The sequence below is a fragment of the Zootermopsis nevadensis genome, unplaced genomic scaffold (assembly GCF_977971745.1).
Source record: "Zootermopsis nevadensis isolate Lab colony 2312 unplaced genomic scaffold, Znev_1.0 Znev_ptg000025l, whole genome shotgun sequence".
In the NCBI taxonomy this organism is placed as follows: domain Eukaryota; kingdom Metazoa; phylum Arthropoda; class Insecta; order Blattodea; family Termopsidae; genus Zootermopsis; species Zootermopsis nevadensis.
In genome coordinates, this window is record NW_028259157.1 from 10,958,270 (window position 1) to 10,974,867 (window position 16,598).

General features: G+C 35.9%; 2 protein-coding genes across 8 annotated transcripts in view; one reads left to right on the forward strand and one right to left on the reverse strand.

The window, feature by feature from the left end:
* The window catches only part of dop (microtubule-associated serine/threonine (MAST) protein kinase dop), a 60,693-nt gene extending 47,098 nt beyond the window's left edge, over window positions 1-13,595 (forward strand). For 3 of the 4 annotated variants that reach the window (XM_022081842.2, XM_087355882.1, XM_087355885.1), the window contains 8 exons: window positions 84-205; window positions 311-538; window positions 782-1,214; window positions 1,782-1,945; window positions 2,324-2,538; window positions 3,175-3,507; window positions 3,942-4,007; window positions 4,812-13,595. In XM_022081842.2, coding sequence (XP_021937534.2) covers window positions 84-205; window positions 311-538; window positions 782-1,214; window positions 1,782-1,945; window positions 2,324-2,538; window positions 3,175-3,507; window positions 3,942-4,007; window positions 4,812-6,332 — 3,082 coding nt within the window. In that variant the 3' untranslated portion in view covers window positions 6,333-13,595. The remainder of the gene's footprint in view (window positions 1-83; window positions 206-310; window positions 539-781; window positions 1,215-1,781; window positions 1,946-2,323; window positions 2,539-3,174; window positions 3,508-3,941; window positions 4,008-4,811) is intronic. The other variant, XM_087355883.1, reaches the window with a different exon arrangement.
* Window positions 13,245-16,598, reverse strand: LOC110838531 (ninjurin-A). Of its 4 annotated transcripts, none has more exons than XM_022081805.2 (4): window positions 16,300-16,598; window positions 14,416-14,711; window positions 13,828-14,013; window positions 13,245-13,591 (listed from the first exon to the last, which is right to left on the reverse strand). In XM_022081805.2, the coding sequence occupies exons 2-4, from the start codon at window positions 14,650-14,652 to the stop codon at window positions 13,352-13,354; spliced, it is 663 nt and encodes a 220-aa protein (XP_021937497.2). In that variant the 5' UTR covers window positions 14,653-14,711; window positions 16,300-16,598; the 3' UTR covers window positions 13,245-13,351. The 4 variants fall into 4 exon arrangements, with proteins under 4 accessions (XP_021937497.2, XP_021937498.2, XP_021937500.2 ...); XM_022081806.2 differs by having other exon boundaries at window positions 16,284-16,598; XM_022081808.2 differs by lacking the exon at window positions 16,300-16,598 and adding an exon at window positions 16,086-16,262.

The window sequence follows — 16,598 nt, forward strand, 5'->3', positions numbered from 1 at the left end:
ACATCATACTGAAGATGATTAATTACAATTTAAGAATCATTTCATGTATACCATATATTTACTACTTTTATGTCTCTTTGTAGGCAGGGATATGGCAAACCAGTGGACTGGTGGTCAATGGGTGTTATACTGTATGAATTTTTAATTGGATGTGTACCATTCTTTGGAGAAACACCAGAGGAATTATTTGCTCACACAGTAAATGGTAAGAAGCCTGTTCTCCCTTCACTAATAAGTTTTATAAAGCTGTTATATAAATGTTAAGGCTTTTTTAAAACAGTAATCATTGTGTAATATATTTTATCCTCAGATGATATTGAATGGCCTGATGAAGATGACTGGCCTGTTCAGCCTGAAGCAAGGGACATCATTACAGTATTATTACAGCAAAATGCTAGGGATCGTCTAGGAACTGGAGGTCCTCAGGAAGTAAAGGAACATCCATATTTTTTCGGGGTAGACTGGAATTCGCTTTTACGACAAAAAGCAGAATTTGTTCCCCAAATTGACCATGAAGAGGACACAAGTTATTTTGATAGTTAGTATATTTTTTGTAATTAAAATATATGTTTTCATAGAGTTCACATGTATTTGAGTGACATTGCTTACTGCTTGTGTTTACAAGGTATTCTAATCTAACCACATTTGGTTATCATATATATTTCCTCATTTGTTCATTTTGAATTTCATTTTTTTCTGAATTTTCTATATACAGAATATGCTAACTGTGTACTGCTATTGCCATTGCATGTAACCAAGAAATTTTTCTGTTATTTTTCAGCACGAATGGACAGATACAATCATGACATAGGGGAAGATACAGATGATACAGATGATTCTCCATTGTTTGGTTCTTTCTCCTCTTGTTCTCCACAGTATCGTAAAGTACAGACACGACAGGGAATGTTTGAAGAACTGGAAGATAGCACAGCAAGGAAGTCATTCTCACGTGGCGATTCTGGTCAGTCAGATCATTCTGAATCCTCCCCCTCCAATTTGGGTAGCACTGTAGATACGCCTGAAACAGATGTGGTAAGGGAATTGGTCGAATTTGCTGAACAAGGTCATCAGAAGAAAATTGCAAATCCAACAACACCAGAATCTTCACAGACAGAAAGCGATGATGTTTCACCCCAAATTCAACGGAAGCGGCGCCTTCACAGCAAAGATTCCCTACCAAGGTTTTCAATTTCCATTGAGGATAATCATTGCAGGTCTGTAAATGTTGAGAACGCATGGTGTTTTTTTTTTTATTTCACTGGACCTAAATTTCAGTTGTGTGGCTGCATGGGTTTGTGTTCATTTTCTTCTGATCTGTGCAATTCTAGAGGGTATTTATTTGCTGTTCATGGTTCTTAAAGACATATGGAATTTGAAATGGTCATTATCACCACCATTGCTTTGGTATATTGTAAGGTGCAGTGTGTTTTAAAATGTTCTAAATAACCTGTGATATTTTAAGTTTGTGTAATAAAGTACATTGTACTATGTAATTAAATTTCGGACTTCCTTTCGTTAATGAAGAAATCAAGCAGCAAGCCTGGAAAAACATTTGAATATACAATTGAATTACATTCTTTTTTTAAAAAGTCACACATAGATCCATTCTGTAATTTACAGTTTCCAGTTTGTGGATACTGTTTCATATTGTTTATATGTGTTTTTATGGGTACATGATCACATCAGTCGGTAAGAGCTGCTTTAAGAAAGAAATAATGCAAGATGTAATAATATCATAGGTGAGAGTCAGATTAGCAGTTTATTACTGTGTACATATTTAGCATGGATTTGGAGCACCTTCAGGAGATTGTCCCAGTAGAAGAAAGAAATCGCCGTGGTGCAGAGGCATCTGGTACACAGAGAATGTCCTTGCCATGCAAACATCGGTCCAGAGCTGTTATTAAAAGTGCATCTGCATCAGGTCTCTCCTTGATGATTCCTTCAGGTGTGATATTGTTAAAGTTTTAATAACATACTTCATGTTGGCAAGATGGTTTTAATGGATCCTCTTTTCAACTAGTGTATGAATTAATTTACAAAAGGAATTCTGCTCTTGTCATGATTATGCATGAAATTTTAGTTCCTTTCAAGTTGTACTTTCCCATTTTCACACTTTTCTTAATATAGTGAGCATCATTTGTGAAGTTCTCAAGAGATTATGATGTACAACTTTTTCTACTAAAATTATATTGAAGATTTGTCTAAATATGTGGGCTCTTAATAGTGTTAAAATTGCTCTTGTTTCCTGAAATTTAGAAATATCTCTTTAACCTGCACCAAATTTTTTAAACATGGTTGGTCAAAGTATAATAATGAATTTCAGATGATTCTCCTCCCCAACCAGTCCAGTCACCAGGTGGATCTAGTACTGCAAGCTCCCGAGATACTTCACCCTGTCGAGAGTTGTCTCCTCTTGTCACTAGCCTGAAGCCTCCTATTATCATCCGACGTGGACCACGTGGATTTGGGTTTACAGTTCATACCATTAGGGTTTATTATGGTGATACAGACTTCTATACAATGCACCATCTGGTTATGGTGAGTACTGTATGATTTTAGGTTTTCAAGGCAGTAAAAATGTGAATTGCAGTCACTACCATCTTGAGCTACCCCGAAGTTTGGGGCAGTATGTTTTTCTGAAACTTTGGTAAAAGAATTTCTACAGCACTGAATAGAGAAATAAGGAAAAACGTTTAAAAATGTTTCTAGGACTACAAACTTTTAACTTGTTCTTATAAGTCACGATGATGGGTTACAAATTAGCAAGTGAAAATCAGTGGAAGGCAAACTCTAATTTTTGCACTTCATTTGACAAAATACTGATAGGCAAGATTTTATTTTCTCACGGCGGCAAGTATAAAGATGACCTGTGTTCCAGGATGTTAAGACATGTAATGTGGTAGAAGTCTACTACCAGTTTACGTGGTGCAACATCTCAGAAGACAGCGATCTTCATACTCGTTACCATGAGAACTTGATATCTCACTTCTCATAGTTCTTTGTATCATATCCTCATAATGAGTGGAGCATATTTGTTGCTTGGATAGGTTTGCAGTTTCTGAATTGTGACGTGGAAATAAAATATGTTATCATGCACATCACATTTCACTTATTCATACATCACAAAACACATCATATTTGCAGTAAAACCATGTGAATGCCAATACATTTCAGGCGGTGGATGATGGTAGTCCAGCATTTGAATCTGGTGTACGACCAGGGGATCTCATAACACATATCAATGGTGAAGCTGTACAAGGTCTATACCACACTCAGGTTCTGCAACTATTGCTCTCTGGAGGAGATCATGTAACTCTTCGTTCTACTCCGCTTGAAAACACTTCCATTAGGACAGGTGGTCGTAAGCGAGAGCCATGGCAGAGCAAACTGGCAAGACGTAGCATGCACAGGCAAAGGAGACAGAAACGGGAACATAATGACAAGAGACGCAAATCTTCACTGTTCCGTCGGATCAGTAGCAAACGGGCGAGTGTGGAAATGCAACAAGTAAGTGTGTTACAGGAATATTAATACTGTGTAACAATAATATGGCTGCAGTCTGGCATCCACACAGAAAGATTATGACTCTCAAGCAATGCTGTGCTAACAGGTGCTGTGCAGGATGCTAAGTTTCAACATTGAGCAGTATGATTACTATTATAGCAAGACCTACCAACCAAACAACCAGTACATGAGCTTGAAATCACAGAACATATTGTATGTACTTTGTGAAAAATAAATTTGAACACAACTGATGACATTTCCTAACTGAAATATTAGTTAAAAAATAATAATAAAATTAAGAAAAGTACCGAACAGATCACAATTTAATGCTCTGCAGTTACTTGTAAGATGTTTTTATTTTGCAGCTTTTTGTGCTTTGTGTTTAAATTACATAATTTTATTATGTGTTTATTTTTTAATACATGTTTTAATTACAGCCCATGAAAATTACGTGTCCACTTTCTGCTCCTGTTGTTCCAGCTGATTTATTGCCTCAGTTCATGGTATGCATGCCCTTTTTTTATATTTGATTTTTATTTGTTATTCATATGTTTGTTAATGCATATTGAGTTACACAGCAGTGCCTGAAGTATCTGTAACTGTTTTATTTCCCATCATGCATTGGTATATCTCAGTCTTTTACACAAGTCCAATGTCATCTGTATATTCTTTGTGTTGAATTTCACTCTTTGCATAAATAATAGTTATAACTGCATCATGATGATATACAATGCATAAGATCTATAATGGAATAATCATTTAGATATAAAAATAGAACATATATTTCCAGACAAGTAGGATGTGAGGTTCTTATGGCATTGAGTACGAAGATGGCTATCTGCTGGGTTGTAGCACTGTATAGTCTGGTCGAGTCATTGCCCTGACGAGAGAGGCAGCAGTGACCTCTGAAACGTTGGTAAACTTCTACCAGACTACGTGGTGCTACAACCCAGAAGACATCCATCTTTAATATCCAGACAAGATTGGAAATGTGTATTCTTTGGAGTAAACTAAACTTCCAAAGGTGTTCATTATACTACATGGCAGGTGATAACATCAGCAAAGCAACCAGGAGCATAATAAATGCAGCATTGGTATCCAAGGCCGTTATTATAACACAGTGATCCAAGGTCATTGCTATTATAATGTGATCCAATATCATTGTTGTAACAGTTAACAAAGCACATTGTTGTAACAGTGCTGAAAGATTTGACAGACTGACATGAACAGGCCCATAAGGTGTTCTTCACATATACTAAATCAGTTGCCAGCTTTCTTCTGACAGATATACTTTTGGTTGATTTCAGATTGCAGCCAGCACATCCTCCCCACCATTAGTAACGCCCACAAGAAGTTTCCAGCCATTACCACGAACCCTGTCCTCTCAAGATCTTCCTGGATCTCCAACACATAACAAAGCCTTGCGATCGCCTCCAACAAACCGCATTACATTTTCATCCCCAGAATCTTCTCACTCTCCAGCCAACTCCTCCCAGTCCAGCTCCCCAAGTTCCTCTACACCCAACAGTCCAGCAGGAGTACCAGCTGGGACAACAGTGCATTATCAGAGACCTTCCACATTACATGGTCTCAAACATAAACTTCACACAGCAGCCAAAAGCATCCACTCTCCAAATCGCCGGAAATCTGTGGGTCACATACCATTGTCACCTTTAGCAAGAACTCCCTCACCATCTCCACTTCCGTCATCTCCAACACGATCTCCCAGTCCATTAGCATTCCCAGCAGGTCACCATCCTGGTAGTTCTAATACCACACAGTCATATAGTCCGGGAACATCATTATCAACACCAGGTTCTGGTAATAAAAAGGGGTTTGGAAGACCCAAAAGTGCTGAGCCCGGTTCTCCACTGCTGCGACGTGCCCTTTCACCAGACCGTCTCCATCCCCGAAGTGCTGAGAACAAAAGTAAACCAACTCCGTCTTCTATTTCCCCTTTATGCAATCCCGCTCTCAAAGTAACCATCTCAACTGCACCCAGGGTCACAATCACATCCCAGTCTCCTCCAATACCTTCAAGACCCACAGTGGCTGAACATGGAAGTGCAAGTGCTCAAATGGTTACTTCAAAACCACCTGAGCATCCTTTATTGTCTCGACCTGCCAAAGACTTGCCTGTGGAAAAATCTCTTAATTTTACAGATACGCATCAGCGGTCAGAGCGTAGGGATAAGAAAGTAAATGCAGACCCTCATTCTGTACCTATGATTGAAAATTCACCAGATGAAGACTATCATATTAATAGTAGTGAATTTAAATTAGAACATAGGAATCCCTTACCTTTAGGATCAGTGAATGTTAGTGTGATAGTGGCATCCGATAGGACCTCGCAACATCTTCCTCGCATTGCTGAAGAAAAAGACTCACCCACAGGTTCAAAGGAGGAAGCCATATCTCTTATTAAAGAAGCACCATCAAGTACTGAAACATCAGTAGTAAAAAGCCAAGAAACCACCAATATTAGCTTTGGTTCAGTTAAAAATACAGAAAGCAGTTTGAAAATGAGTAAGGTTGAGGTTAAATATGACTTGCAAACACAAAAAGACAAAACTAGTGATTGTAAAGCAAGTAAAGTTCCAGAAGAGAAATCTGTACCAAGCACAAAGTCTGAAACAAAATCACGTCGAAAAGAGGGTAGTGATTCTTCATATAGCAAAGTAGAAGGTAAAAATAGCAAACCAGCTATTCCTGAGAAGGATGTAAAATCCAAGGTTGCTGACCAGGCAAGCAGCTCTCGTTCGGACGTGGGAAAGAGTTCTGCTCAGGAGAAGAGAGAATTATATCGGGTAAGCTCAAGCAAGGATTAATGCTTGTTTAAAATAGAATTGCCCGTGCCTATAGCACAAGCTGTGTAGATGTTTATTCAGAAGTTGAAAATGCTAATGTTGATATGCTGCAACAGCATGCAGATATTGTAAGTATATAAATTTGTAAATAGTATTTGGATATAAAACTTTCAAACTTTTTAATCAATATTGTTATGTGAAGGGCGCATAATAAAAGAAGCATTGCTGAAGCTTCTAAACTTATGGGTACATTCCATCCGATTTGCTGGCGGCAGATAACTTGCTCCTTGAATAACTTGTTGATGGATTTGCACTTGTCAGAGAACTAAAAATTGCTATAGAAAATGAAGATATGAAAATTTTGCACTCAGACCTGGACAAGTTTGCAATTTTCATAGGTCCTAGATTGGTTTTGTATCTCTGTCAGTTCACTATGAAACTTGAAAACATTTGTTTCCTTGCTCACATGCATCCTTGGGTGTAGAATGCTCCCATTGCATGGGCTATTCCTCAGTGAAGTTAAACTGTGTTTTATTGTCAAAACAGACCATTCTAGGCCGTGTCCCCTGAAATTGTGCCCACAGCATCTGAGTAAGACTTGCTGCATGTCTTGGTGGCGTAGGGGGTCCTCTGTCACCAGTGGATTGGATGAGATCACACCAGGTGCACACAGGTGAAAATAATTTTTAACACTGCTTTAATAAACTTAAATGGTTTTAATTGAACTCATGAATTCACAGTGAATTCATTTGGTATCGAATGAGCTCCATAACACAAGGTATTAAATTATATATGACGTATCTTAACGTTAGCACGGCATTCATCATTAAATTTTCTTGGTGGTGATTATGATTTGAACATGTAATTTATTATAAAATGAATGTTTTTAAATAGTATAGATACTTTTTCTCGTGCAGTTATTTTGTTGGTATAATATTTATAATTTTTACTCACATGTTGTAAATGAGAATTCTTAACCCATAGCAAATTTTTCACCAAGTGCACACTCCACTGCGAGTGGGACAGAGTGATAAATTTGGTAGCTTTTATTTCTGACTTGTAAATATTTTGTTTCTTCAATGTCTTATATGTATTTTATATTATGTCATTGAAAGTTGCATCCTGTTTAATATTGTATTTTGTGGCAAATTGTTTGTTGTTATCCTTGTAAGATATTTGAAGTGATGAAATCTTTTGGTTGTAGATTCTAAACCATTAGTTTAATAGGAATTTATGTCCATGTAAACTGTTTCTTTGTGGACGTAAAAGTACAGTGCTATGTAGCTGACCTGTTGTCATGCCAAGGCTGTGTAAGTGAATAGTAAATTATGTATTTGTATATATGTCCTGTAAAGGCAGACCACAACATTTTAAAGAATTCATAATGCTTAAAAATGATGAATATTTAATAGCTTAAGAACATTTTATATTTTTCCTTTTTATGTACAAGATGAATCTTAGAATTTATTTTTGAATTTTTAGTACATAGTCAGTATTGGACATGACTCTTCCTATATGGCTTTCAGATGATTTGGATATTTCAAAAGACCAAGATAATGTTACATAAAATCATTATGTGGTTGAAAACAGTCAACTTCCAAATAGAACACAAAATTGTTGCACCATATTTATTAATTTTTATAATCACCTGTCAGATTGAACAGTTCAGTTCAGTTTAATTTACTTAGTTGCTATACTTTTTTCAAATGAAATGTACAAAAATAGGTATACAAGCAAAGAATCATGTTTGGACTAGCTCTATACAAAGTGAAAATGTCTGACATTCTGAAATTTGAAAATATACTTGCTTATGTGTGAAATAATTTACCTATTTGTTACTACTGCAGTTACTACATAAGAAAGAAAAATATTTTGTTACTTAGCTTATTCACTTGTGCCATAATGTAAATATTTATCATTTGTTGAAAAGTATGGTTGGATATTCCTCGACATCATGCATTTATTTCTAAAATTAGACTTTGTTATGATCTCAAATATTGAGCATAAAATTTCTGTTGTGTCAGATTCGGAATATGCGTTTGACTCTAGCTACAGCCATTGTTGAAAGTGATTTTTTTGATAGAATAAAAATGCATGTTAATATAATGTGGTGCAAAACCTTTGGATGAGAGAAAAATCAGCACACTTATCAAAACTGGAGACGTATGGGGAAACAAATATGAATTCTAATAGGTACAACATTTTTATCTTTTGAATGTAATCTAATGTAATGCCATCTGTACTCAGTTGTAAGACACGCCCAAATTTTCCTTGGGCTAAAACTAGTAGTTCTATGTTCCATGTGCTTCATTTTGATTAAGACCATTGTTCATTTAATGGTTTAATTGTAATTCAGAACCAGAGATATCATTATATTTTGCAGTTGTGTTTTGCATAATATTTTAAAGAGCATTTTCTAGTAACAATGTGATCTGTATATGTATCACATAACTCTATTTTAATATTATACCAATAAAACATACTTTGCCTCAACAATATTTAGTTTGTACTTATCGTTAAAAATAGAAAATATAGTAACATTATTTATATGGTGTTTGTATTAGAAGTGAAAGAGCATTTGCATTACAATAAGAACCCACAGGAACAGTCAATGAACTTTACCATCAGTCTGTCTGCTCGTGTTTCCTGCAGAGAAAGTTTACTGTTTTGAATGAAATTTTGTTGTTGTTTCATTCTAGGCAGTAATTTCCTTTGTATCTAAGTGCTTTTAATTTATTTAATGTAAATTTTGATCTAAATTGAAATGTGTGTAGATGAAAATATGCAGCTTTTTCACCAACAAGTGGATATAGTTAATGTTCAAGAAAGAGATTCCTGCTTATTTTTATTTCCAAAGATGGTACAGCAGTTATGATTGACAGCAGTACATGCGTACTTATTGTGGCTGATTGACAAAGTAATAGGACCATCATAAATTTGTATTACCAACATGTAAAACGTGTGGGTTTTGTAAATGAAAATTGATCTCAAAATACTGCTCTACGTGCATTTGTCCACCATTAATGGTAATAATCATCCTTTCTGCAATAACCAACATGTTATAGTACATTTATCTCAGTGCTCAGATTGGGTACATTTTTAACATATTTTATTTACAGTTATTTAAATGTATATTGCATTAAGTGGAGGTTTGTGTAACAGTATGAGTTTGCATATGCTTTCAGTTGAGGTATGCACTATCAGGTATTAATATGTAAAAATGTCACTGTAGCAATTTTACTTCATGACTGACTTTGATTCATGCAAATTCTTATGAAGTGGAGCATTAATGTGTCAAACAGTGTAGCGCTGATGTGAAAGAGGAATTTTAAATACGTAATGGTAAATGGAGGAACGATTAAACGTACATGCTTCAGTTATGTGAATCCATTGGTTATTAAGTAGGATTTGAGGCTCTCATGGTGGTTAGTACTGACTGTCTTGTGGGTTGTAGTGATGACCTTTGAAACGTCGGTAAACTTCTATCAGACTATACAGTTCTGCAACCCAGATGACAGCCATCTTTGTTATTTGGTTTTTTCCCAGAGATGTGAGAAGCTGTTTGTTACAGTGTTTTTGTTTGCTTATAAAATCACATTTTAAAAATATTATGTGGTGACAATAAGAGACATAATAAGAATATAAGCTACAAGTGTTTGGAAGTAAAGTGTTCAGGTAAATATTCATAACATGAATGAAGTTAAGTATTATAATTTAGGACGTTGCATGATGAAAACCTTTGTGATTTAGGGTACAAAACTGAAGGGGGGTTATGATACATAGCTCAAATGGGGAAGAGGAGAAGGCGTTCAGAAATTTTGTGTGAAAAACTTAGAAAGTGACCACTTGAAAGAACTGGGTACAGATCAGAGGAGATGAATCTCATGCAAGTGGGTTATGTCCAGTGGCTGGCCATGTTTTTGTAGTATCACCAGAGAGTTTGAAGTGTTTATGCATTTTGGTTTATGAATTTGTGTTTGGGCAGTGTAACTTGTGTTCCATGATGCCACAAGTGAATTGTAAGTACAAGACCTTCCTTTTCTTTAATTTCCTCTGTGCATAAAATATAGAACATTATTTTAAGAACTTCATTAAGGCTGAAGGGGCTAGTGAAAGTATCAGCTACTAAACCTCAGCTATAAATGTTTCCCTAAATAGTTGGAAGGAAAACTGTGGATCCGTATGTGATGTAATGTCTTTGTACTTTTGTCTCTGCTAATAACTGTCACAGCGTCATGCAGCATGGGAATTGCGTAACCAGTGGCATTTGTTAATGTTGGTCCTTTGGGTTGTAATGCTGTGTGGACTTGTAGTTGATAACAGCATTTTGGAGAAACATACTGTCTCCATCTTTAAGGCTGGAGATGGAGTCAATATGTTTCTCCAAAATTCTGGTATTTACCTACCAAGTTTGCATGGCATTATAAACTAGAAGACCAACATCAACATCTTCACCACCATGAAACCCCAAATCTGAATGGTATTTTTGTCTCTGGTAAATTTTCACAGTATACTGACTGACTAATTCCATGATACGCAGCCTACTTTTGCCATTTATAGTTATTCAGATGATCTGCTTTCTTAGGGAACTTTAAGGTTCATATCTCTATTCACAAATACTTGCCATTGTACCTTATCCTCAACTATTTCATTCTAGTCCACACTTTTACAATTCTTCTCTGAATGTCTTTGGTAATGGTATTATATTATTAATTTCTTTCCTTTGGACTTTATCAGTCAACTTTCCTAAAGTTAAACATCTGTAAACCTAGTTTTTGTTTCAAAGCATGGATCTTCCTTCACCTTATCTTTAAAAGTTTGAGGAGACACCTGTTCTGTTGGATCCAGTAGACCAAGCTGTTCTCAATCTGTGGTCCACAGTTTATACATTTATTTCCCCCATGCATGCTAAATGTCTTATTCACCTTATGTTTTCAGATTTAAACAGTTGGGTGAGGAGTAGAACTTTATTACTTTCATTTGATTGATGCAGTCCATTCACTGTATAATTAATATGCTATAATAAATATATCCATCTTCTTATTGACCATAATATGATTTTTAAGATTAGCCCAGATTTTTAACATGATGTGTCCATGAATTTAACCTAAATGTTGATTGTTAATAATTACATATTATTGTTTTACACATGAAAGAGTATAAATTTTTGCCGTTAATGAAAAATTCTCTTTATGTAAACAGATTCTCTTTAAGATTATTATGTTCTGCTATTTAAATTTTTTCTGATTTTAGAATAAAATGTATTGGACCTTGGGATTAATAATGTTTAGTAATGAGTTTTGAAATTTGTTGCTGTTCAGTAGTAACTGCTAAAAAATAACAGGTATCTGCCTTCCATTGGCTTTATAGATGTCCAAACTTATGGTTATAATGCATATTATTTCTGCGTGTTTATGAAACATTTGTTAAGTCTTTATTTTAATTAGTGTCTATTATGCTCTAAATTAATCAGCGGTAAAAAATTCTTGTGGAAGGAACTCAATATCTGCAGTGCATGCAAGTTAAAATAAAATTGTTTCCTACAATTTTGTGATATTGTATTTCCATTATTAGACACAGCATGCTTATAGTTTGTAGATACTCTAGCAGATTATTAATTATAACTTGTATAAGTTCAAGTGTTTATTGCTGGAAGTACACCAGTCTGGAACTGTGTTGTTGGTTCAGCTTTGTGAAGTGGCAAGGTTTTTACCTCAGTAGGAGCATTACCGTAAGGCATAGATAGAGATGTGACCTCAGTATTTGTTACTTTAATTATTAATATATGGTATCCATTCAATCCAATGATATATTAATTTCTGTGATTTGAGGTTCTCACAGCAATGAGTATGAATATGACCTTTGAAATGTTGGTCAGTATCTGCCAGACTACATGGTGCCGCATTCCAGAAGACAGCCACCTTCACAGTGTTAATTGCTTACCAAGTTATAAAATGACATCCAAACACACTGAATGGAATTATACAGGTTACATTAAAATGGAAAGGTTGTATTCAATAAAGTCTGTGCAAAGCATAAATGTCATTTGTAAACATAGGAGTTAGTTTCATTCTTGTAGGTGTTGTTATTTCACAAGTTTCTGAACAATTTGGCAAGACTTAAATTAAGATGCAAGACAACAGGTTGCATGTAGATTAAGAAGTTCTTTCATGTTGTACTCTGCTTACTGTAAATTGAATCTCCCAACACAGAAAGTTATTTCCCCATTACTGGATTAGATGGTTAAGTTTGAGGTTTAATTTGATAAGAATGAACGAAGAGTGGAACATTTTATTCCAGTTGTAGCAGTGTATTCTTCAAGCTTCAAGTGCTTTTGTTTACAAATAGTTCACCAGAACTAAATTTACTGACACAGTGGATGTGTATATCATAAATTAGATGTGAAATGTGACCTGAGCAAGAATTTGTGATTTGTACAAGTACAATATTTGTTGTTACTGTTCAAGGTGGTGGTTGTGCTGTATAGTTATAGTGGTGACGGTGGTGCTTATGACAACACCAGTGTAATGTATGTTTTTTCATCATCAACAAGATGTTTAGCACTGTGTGGGAACCGGTTGAGTAAAATTGTTTCCATGTGTATGAACGCTAATTTTGTTTAACTTTTTTCCTTGCTTCCTTCTAGTGAATATATTTAATTGAAGGAATATCATTGGATGCATGCAGACATCCTGCCCAGGTTTATAATTCATTCTTGGCACCATAAAATAGGTGGTGATCAATGACAAGACCTCACAGGTCTCTTGTGCAGGACAGATCCTAGGACTGAACATCATGGTTGACTTGTTAGTAACATTGAGCGGAACTGAATGCTTTTGTAATCAAAACTGCCCATGTCAGAGTGTTCAGTTATTGGTTGCTTGGTGTACAGATTTAAAACTAACCTTTAAACACTGGCAATCAATGCGTTCATTTCATCATAAAATGAATATTAAAATATATTTGAAAGAAATGGATATAACACATACAAAATTATGAGATTCAAGTAGTAACAATTTAATTCCATTCCATTTTCCAGATTATGAACTTGTGACATTCTCGACTGTGGCATTCTCAGTATCAAAGTTTTCAATTATATTCAGCGGCTCTACACCTGACGTCGAATCAGCAACCCCAAATGCTGATATGAAAACATTGATGATAGTAACAAGGAATATTCCAATCACTGTGAAGTTATTGATGCGGTCGGCTTTCCAAACGTCTCCATCTTGTTTAATATTGTAGCGGCCATTGATGATGAGTCCGATACCTACAACAATCTGTTGGCAACGAACATGTTATAACGAAAACTATGCTGCAGATTCTTTCGGACAAGCATTAAATTGTACCGTGTTAGGTGTAGCAAAGGATTGAAACATGGCAGTGTGTCAGTCAATTTCTTTCACTGTACACTGCATGTCAGATTAATTTTATACACACTAATTATAACTACAATTAACTAGTTAAATTCATAGAGCAGAGTCCTTGAGAAGATTATTATATTCTCAACAATTACCTGTAAAATAAGGCTCATGCTTATCATGACAAGACTAGGGTAATAGTATGGGTGATATCCTTTGCTCTCCAAGACATATCGAAGCTGATTGGCATTGGCTGAGAGTAGCGCCAGATCCATCATACCTTGCGCAAGTGTCTTCTTATGCTGGTATACATTAATATCAACCCCTTTCCTTGGCACTGTCTGGACAAAAGAGAAGTAAACATATAATGAACGTGTTACTAGTTAGCTCTGTGTGTACAGAAATATAAAATATTATATTGTGCCCTCCAGAGAAAAAGACAAGAAATAATGCTGTTTAGGAATCAGGGTTGCCCAGTTAGTACAGTCACTGACTACAGACTGGATGACCTGGATTTGATCCCCAGCAGGGGCAAAGAATTCTTCCTCTGGCCTCTGTATCCAGACCACCTCTAGGGTCCATCCAACCTCCTATCGAATGGGTACTGGGGTTCAAGATTCAACAAGATATGAAGGTCTTTAAAAAAAAAGGTAATTTTATATACACCTACCCAAGCGGCCTGAATGTACTATAGTGTAAGTTTTCTGTGGAGAAGCATCAACTAGGAAGAACGCGAAACGTACCGGCCCCAGTCCAGGTTCTGCTGGATAGTCGACTCCACTGCCAGGAAATAAGGGAGTGTGAGACGGGGGTCTCCTTCCCCGCCTTCCATCAGGTCTTCCTGGTGGCAATAAGCCATCATCTATTCCAGAATCTGTTGGATCCAAATCATCAATCTCAGGACCTGCTAGTGGAGGAATGTTAGGTTTGTCATCAATGTCATCTTCACGTAAATGTAGAGAGCGCATGGGATAGGACATTTTTGAATTTGACCCTCCACTATCATTTAACAGTTGGTAATGCTGGTTATTGAATTTTCCTGTGGAATAAGAATATTTTACAGTTAGTGCCATCACAAGTTACAGAACTGGAGAACCAATCTCATATTTTTCAATTGCTCTGTAATGACATGTGCATTCACATGATGTATCAAATTCTGGAGGAAACGGGGTGCAGCACCTACAATACAATACATTGATGACTTCCAAGGGTGTGCTGCCAATCTACTAACAAGAGACCCTCACAAGCAAACATTGCTGCAACATGCATTAAGCACAGTAACGACTTATACATATGGTATAACACAAGTCTCAGTTTGTTCAGCAGAGTGCTGTGAGCAAACACACAAGTCTCCTCCACATTTGGCAGTAGGAAGTAGCAAGAGGCAAAATGTATCATATAATTGTTGTGTCAGTATTTTTATATTGGTGTTTTTGCATGTATCATTTGATATTTTCTGCAGCCAACAGTTTCACTGTGCCTTCTAATTGCTGCAGTACATAATTTTAATCACTAATACTAACTAGGATCCATGGAATGCATATTATCTATCTACAAGCTTGTCTACCTAACTTATACGTTTATCTGCCTTTCCATCAGTCTGTCCATCTGTCTAACACCAATTTCACTCGTTTCAAACTCATGGAAACATTTATAATTGCCATAGCGACTAAAGTGCCCACCAGTAAGTCTGCAACCAATAGCAATTGGACCGATAGTAGTAGAGTGGATAGATCTCGTTTCATAATCGGGATGTCCCGGATTCAAATTTCGGCCCGGAGGCAGGTTGTCATTACTTACGTTCATCGTGATTTTCTTTGGACGCTACAGGCAAATTCCGGATCGTACCTCAAATTAGGGCATGGCAGCTTCTTTCCACTTCATTACTCACCGTCATCCTCTCCGACGCTATATAGTTCATACATTGAACGCGTCGTTAAATAAATAAAATAAGTAGCAACTACCTGATCATCCATCAACATACAAAACATTTACTGGTGTGTTTTAATTTTAAAAACGCACTAGGCGACACAGAAATCAATATCGCAGAAGTTTAAAACAAAGAGATCCATTTGGATTTTTTTTACGTTTATTTCCACGTACATTATTACAAATCAATAAATAAAGAGCATGAGAGCTTTTAAGAGAGTAAAAATCACTTACTAACTGATCAAATCTCGCGTTATTCACAATTTGTAATTGGTAAGGATTGGTCGAAAATTTATTTTGGCTTCTTTATATTTCCATCTTTAATAAATTACCATATCAAAGAGTCAGTAGTAACCGGTCTGTATTAAAAGAGAGAAGAACTTTTTTGTTTAAATAGTAGCTGGCTTTATCAGATTGCATTACAAACAATATCAACAGCCCTGAAGATGGAGCCAGTATGTTTCTCAAGAACGATGGTATCTACCTGAAGACCACACGGCGTCACAGCATTGAACAATGACTTCTTCACCAACACGAGAATCTCAAATCTTACATTTATTTAAATTCTTTGTTCTTGCCTTCTTCACTTTCTCTTTGTTCACATTTCTCAATGACGTTATAATAAAAAATGAAACAATTTATCAACGTCCATAAGCAACACAGAGGAAACAAAAATACTTACTAATATACACACATACCGTGTATTATGCACGTTTACTCAGCCAACAACTTAACTTGGATCTAATTTAGGAAACCTGTCACATTCTGAACACGTGTATAATTGTTTCTCGTCATTGTCGATATACAAATTTGTTACGTCTTAATTATTTTTCCTTATTGTAGAGTATTATGTAACGATATGAAAACACTTATTTTGCTTTCATCAAAATATTATCCAATCTTGCAAAGTATAAGCCATAAGCTGAATGTTGAACGATAAGTTGTAGTCAAAAGAATGGTCTTTATAACGCAAGCAACCTAGTTGAATTCCATATAC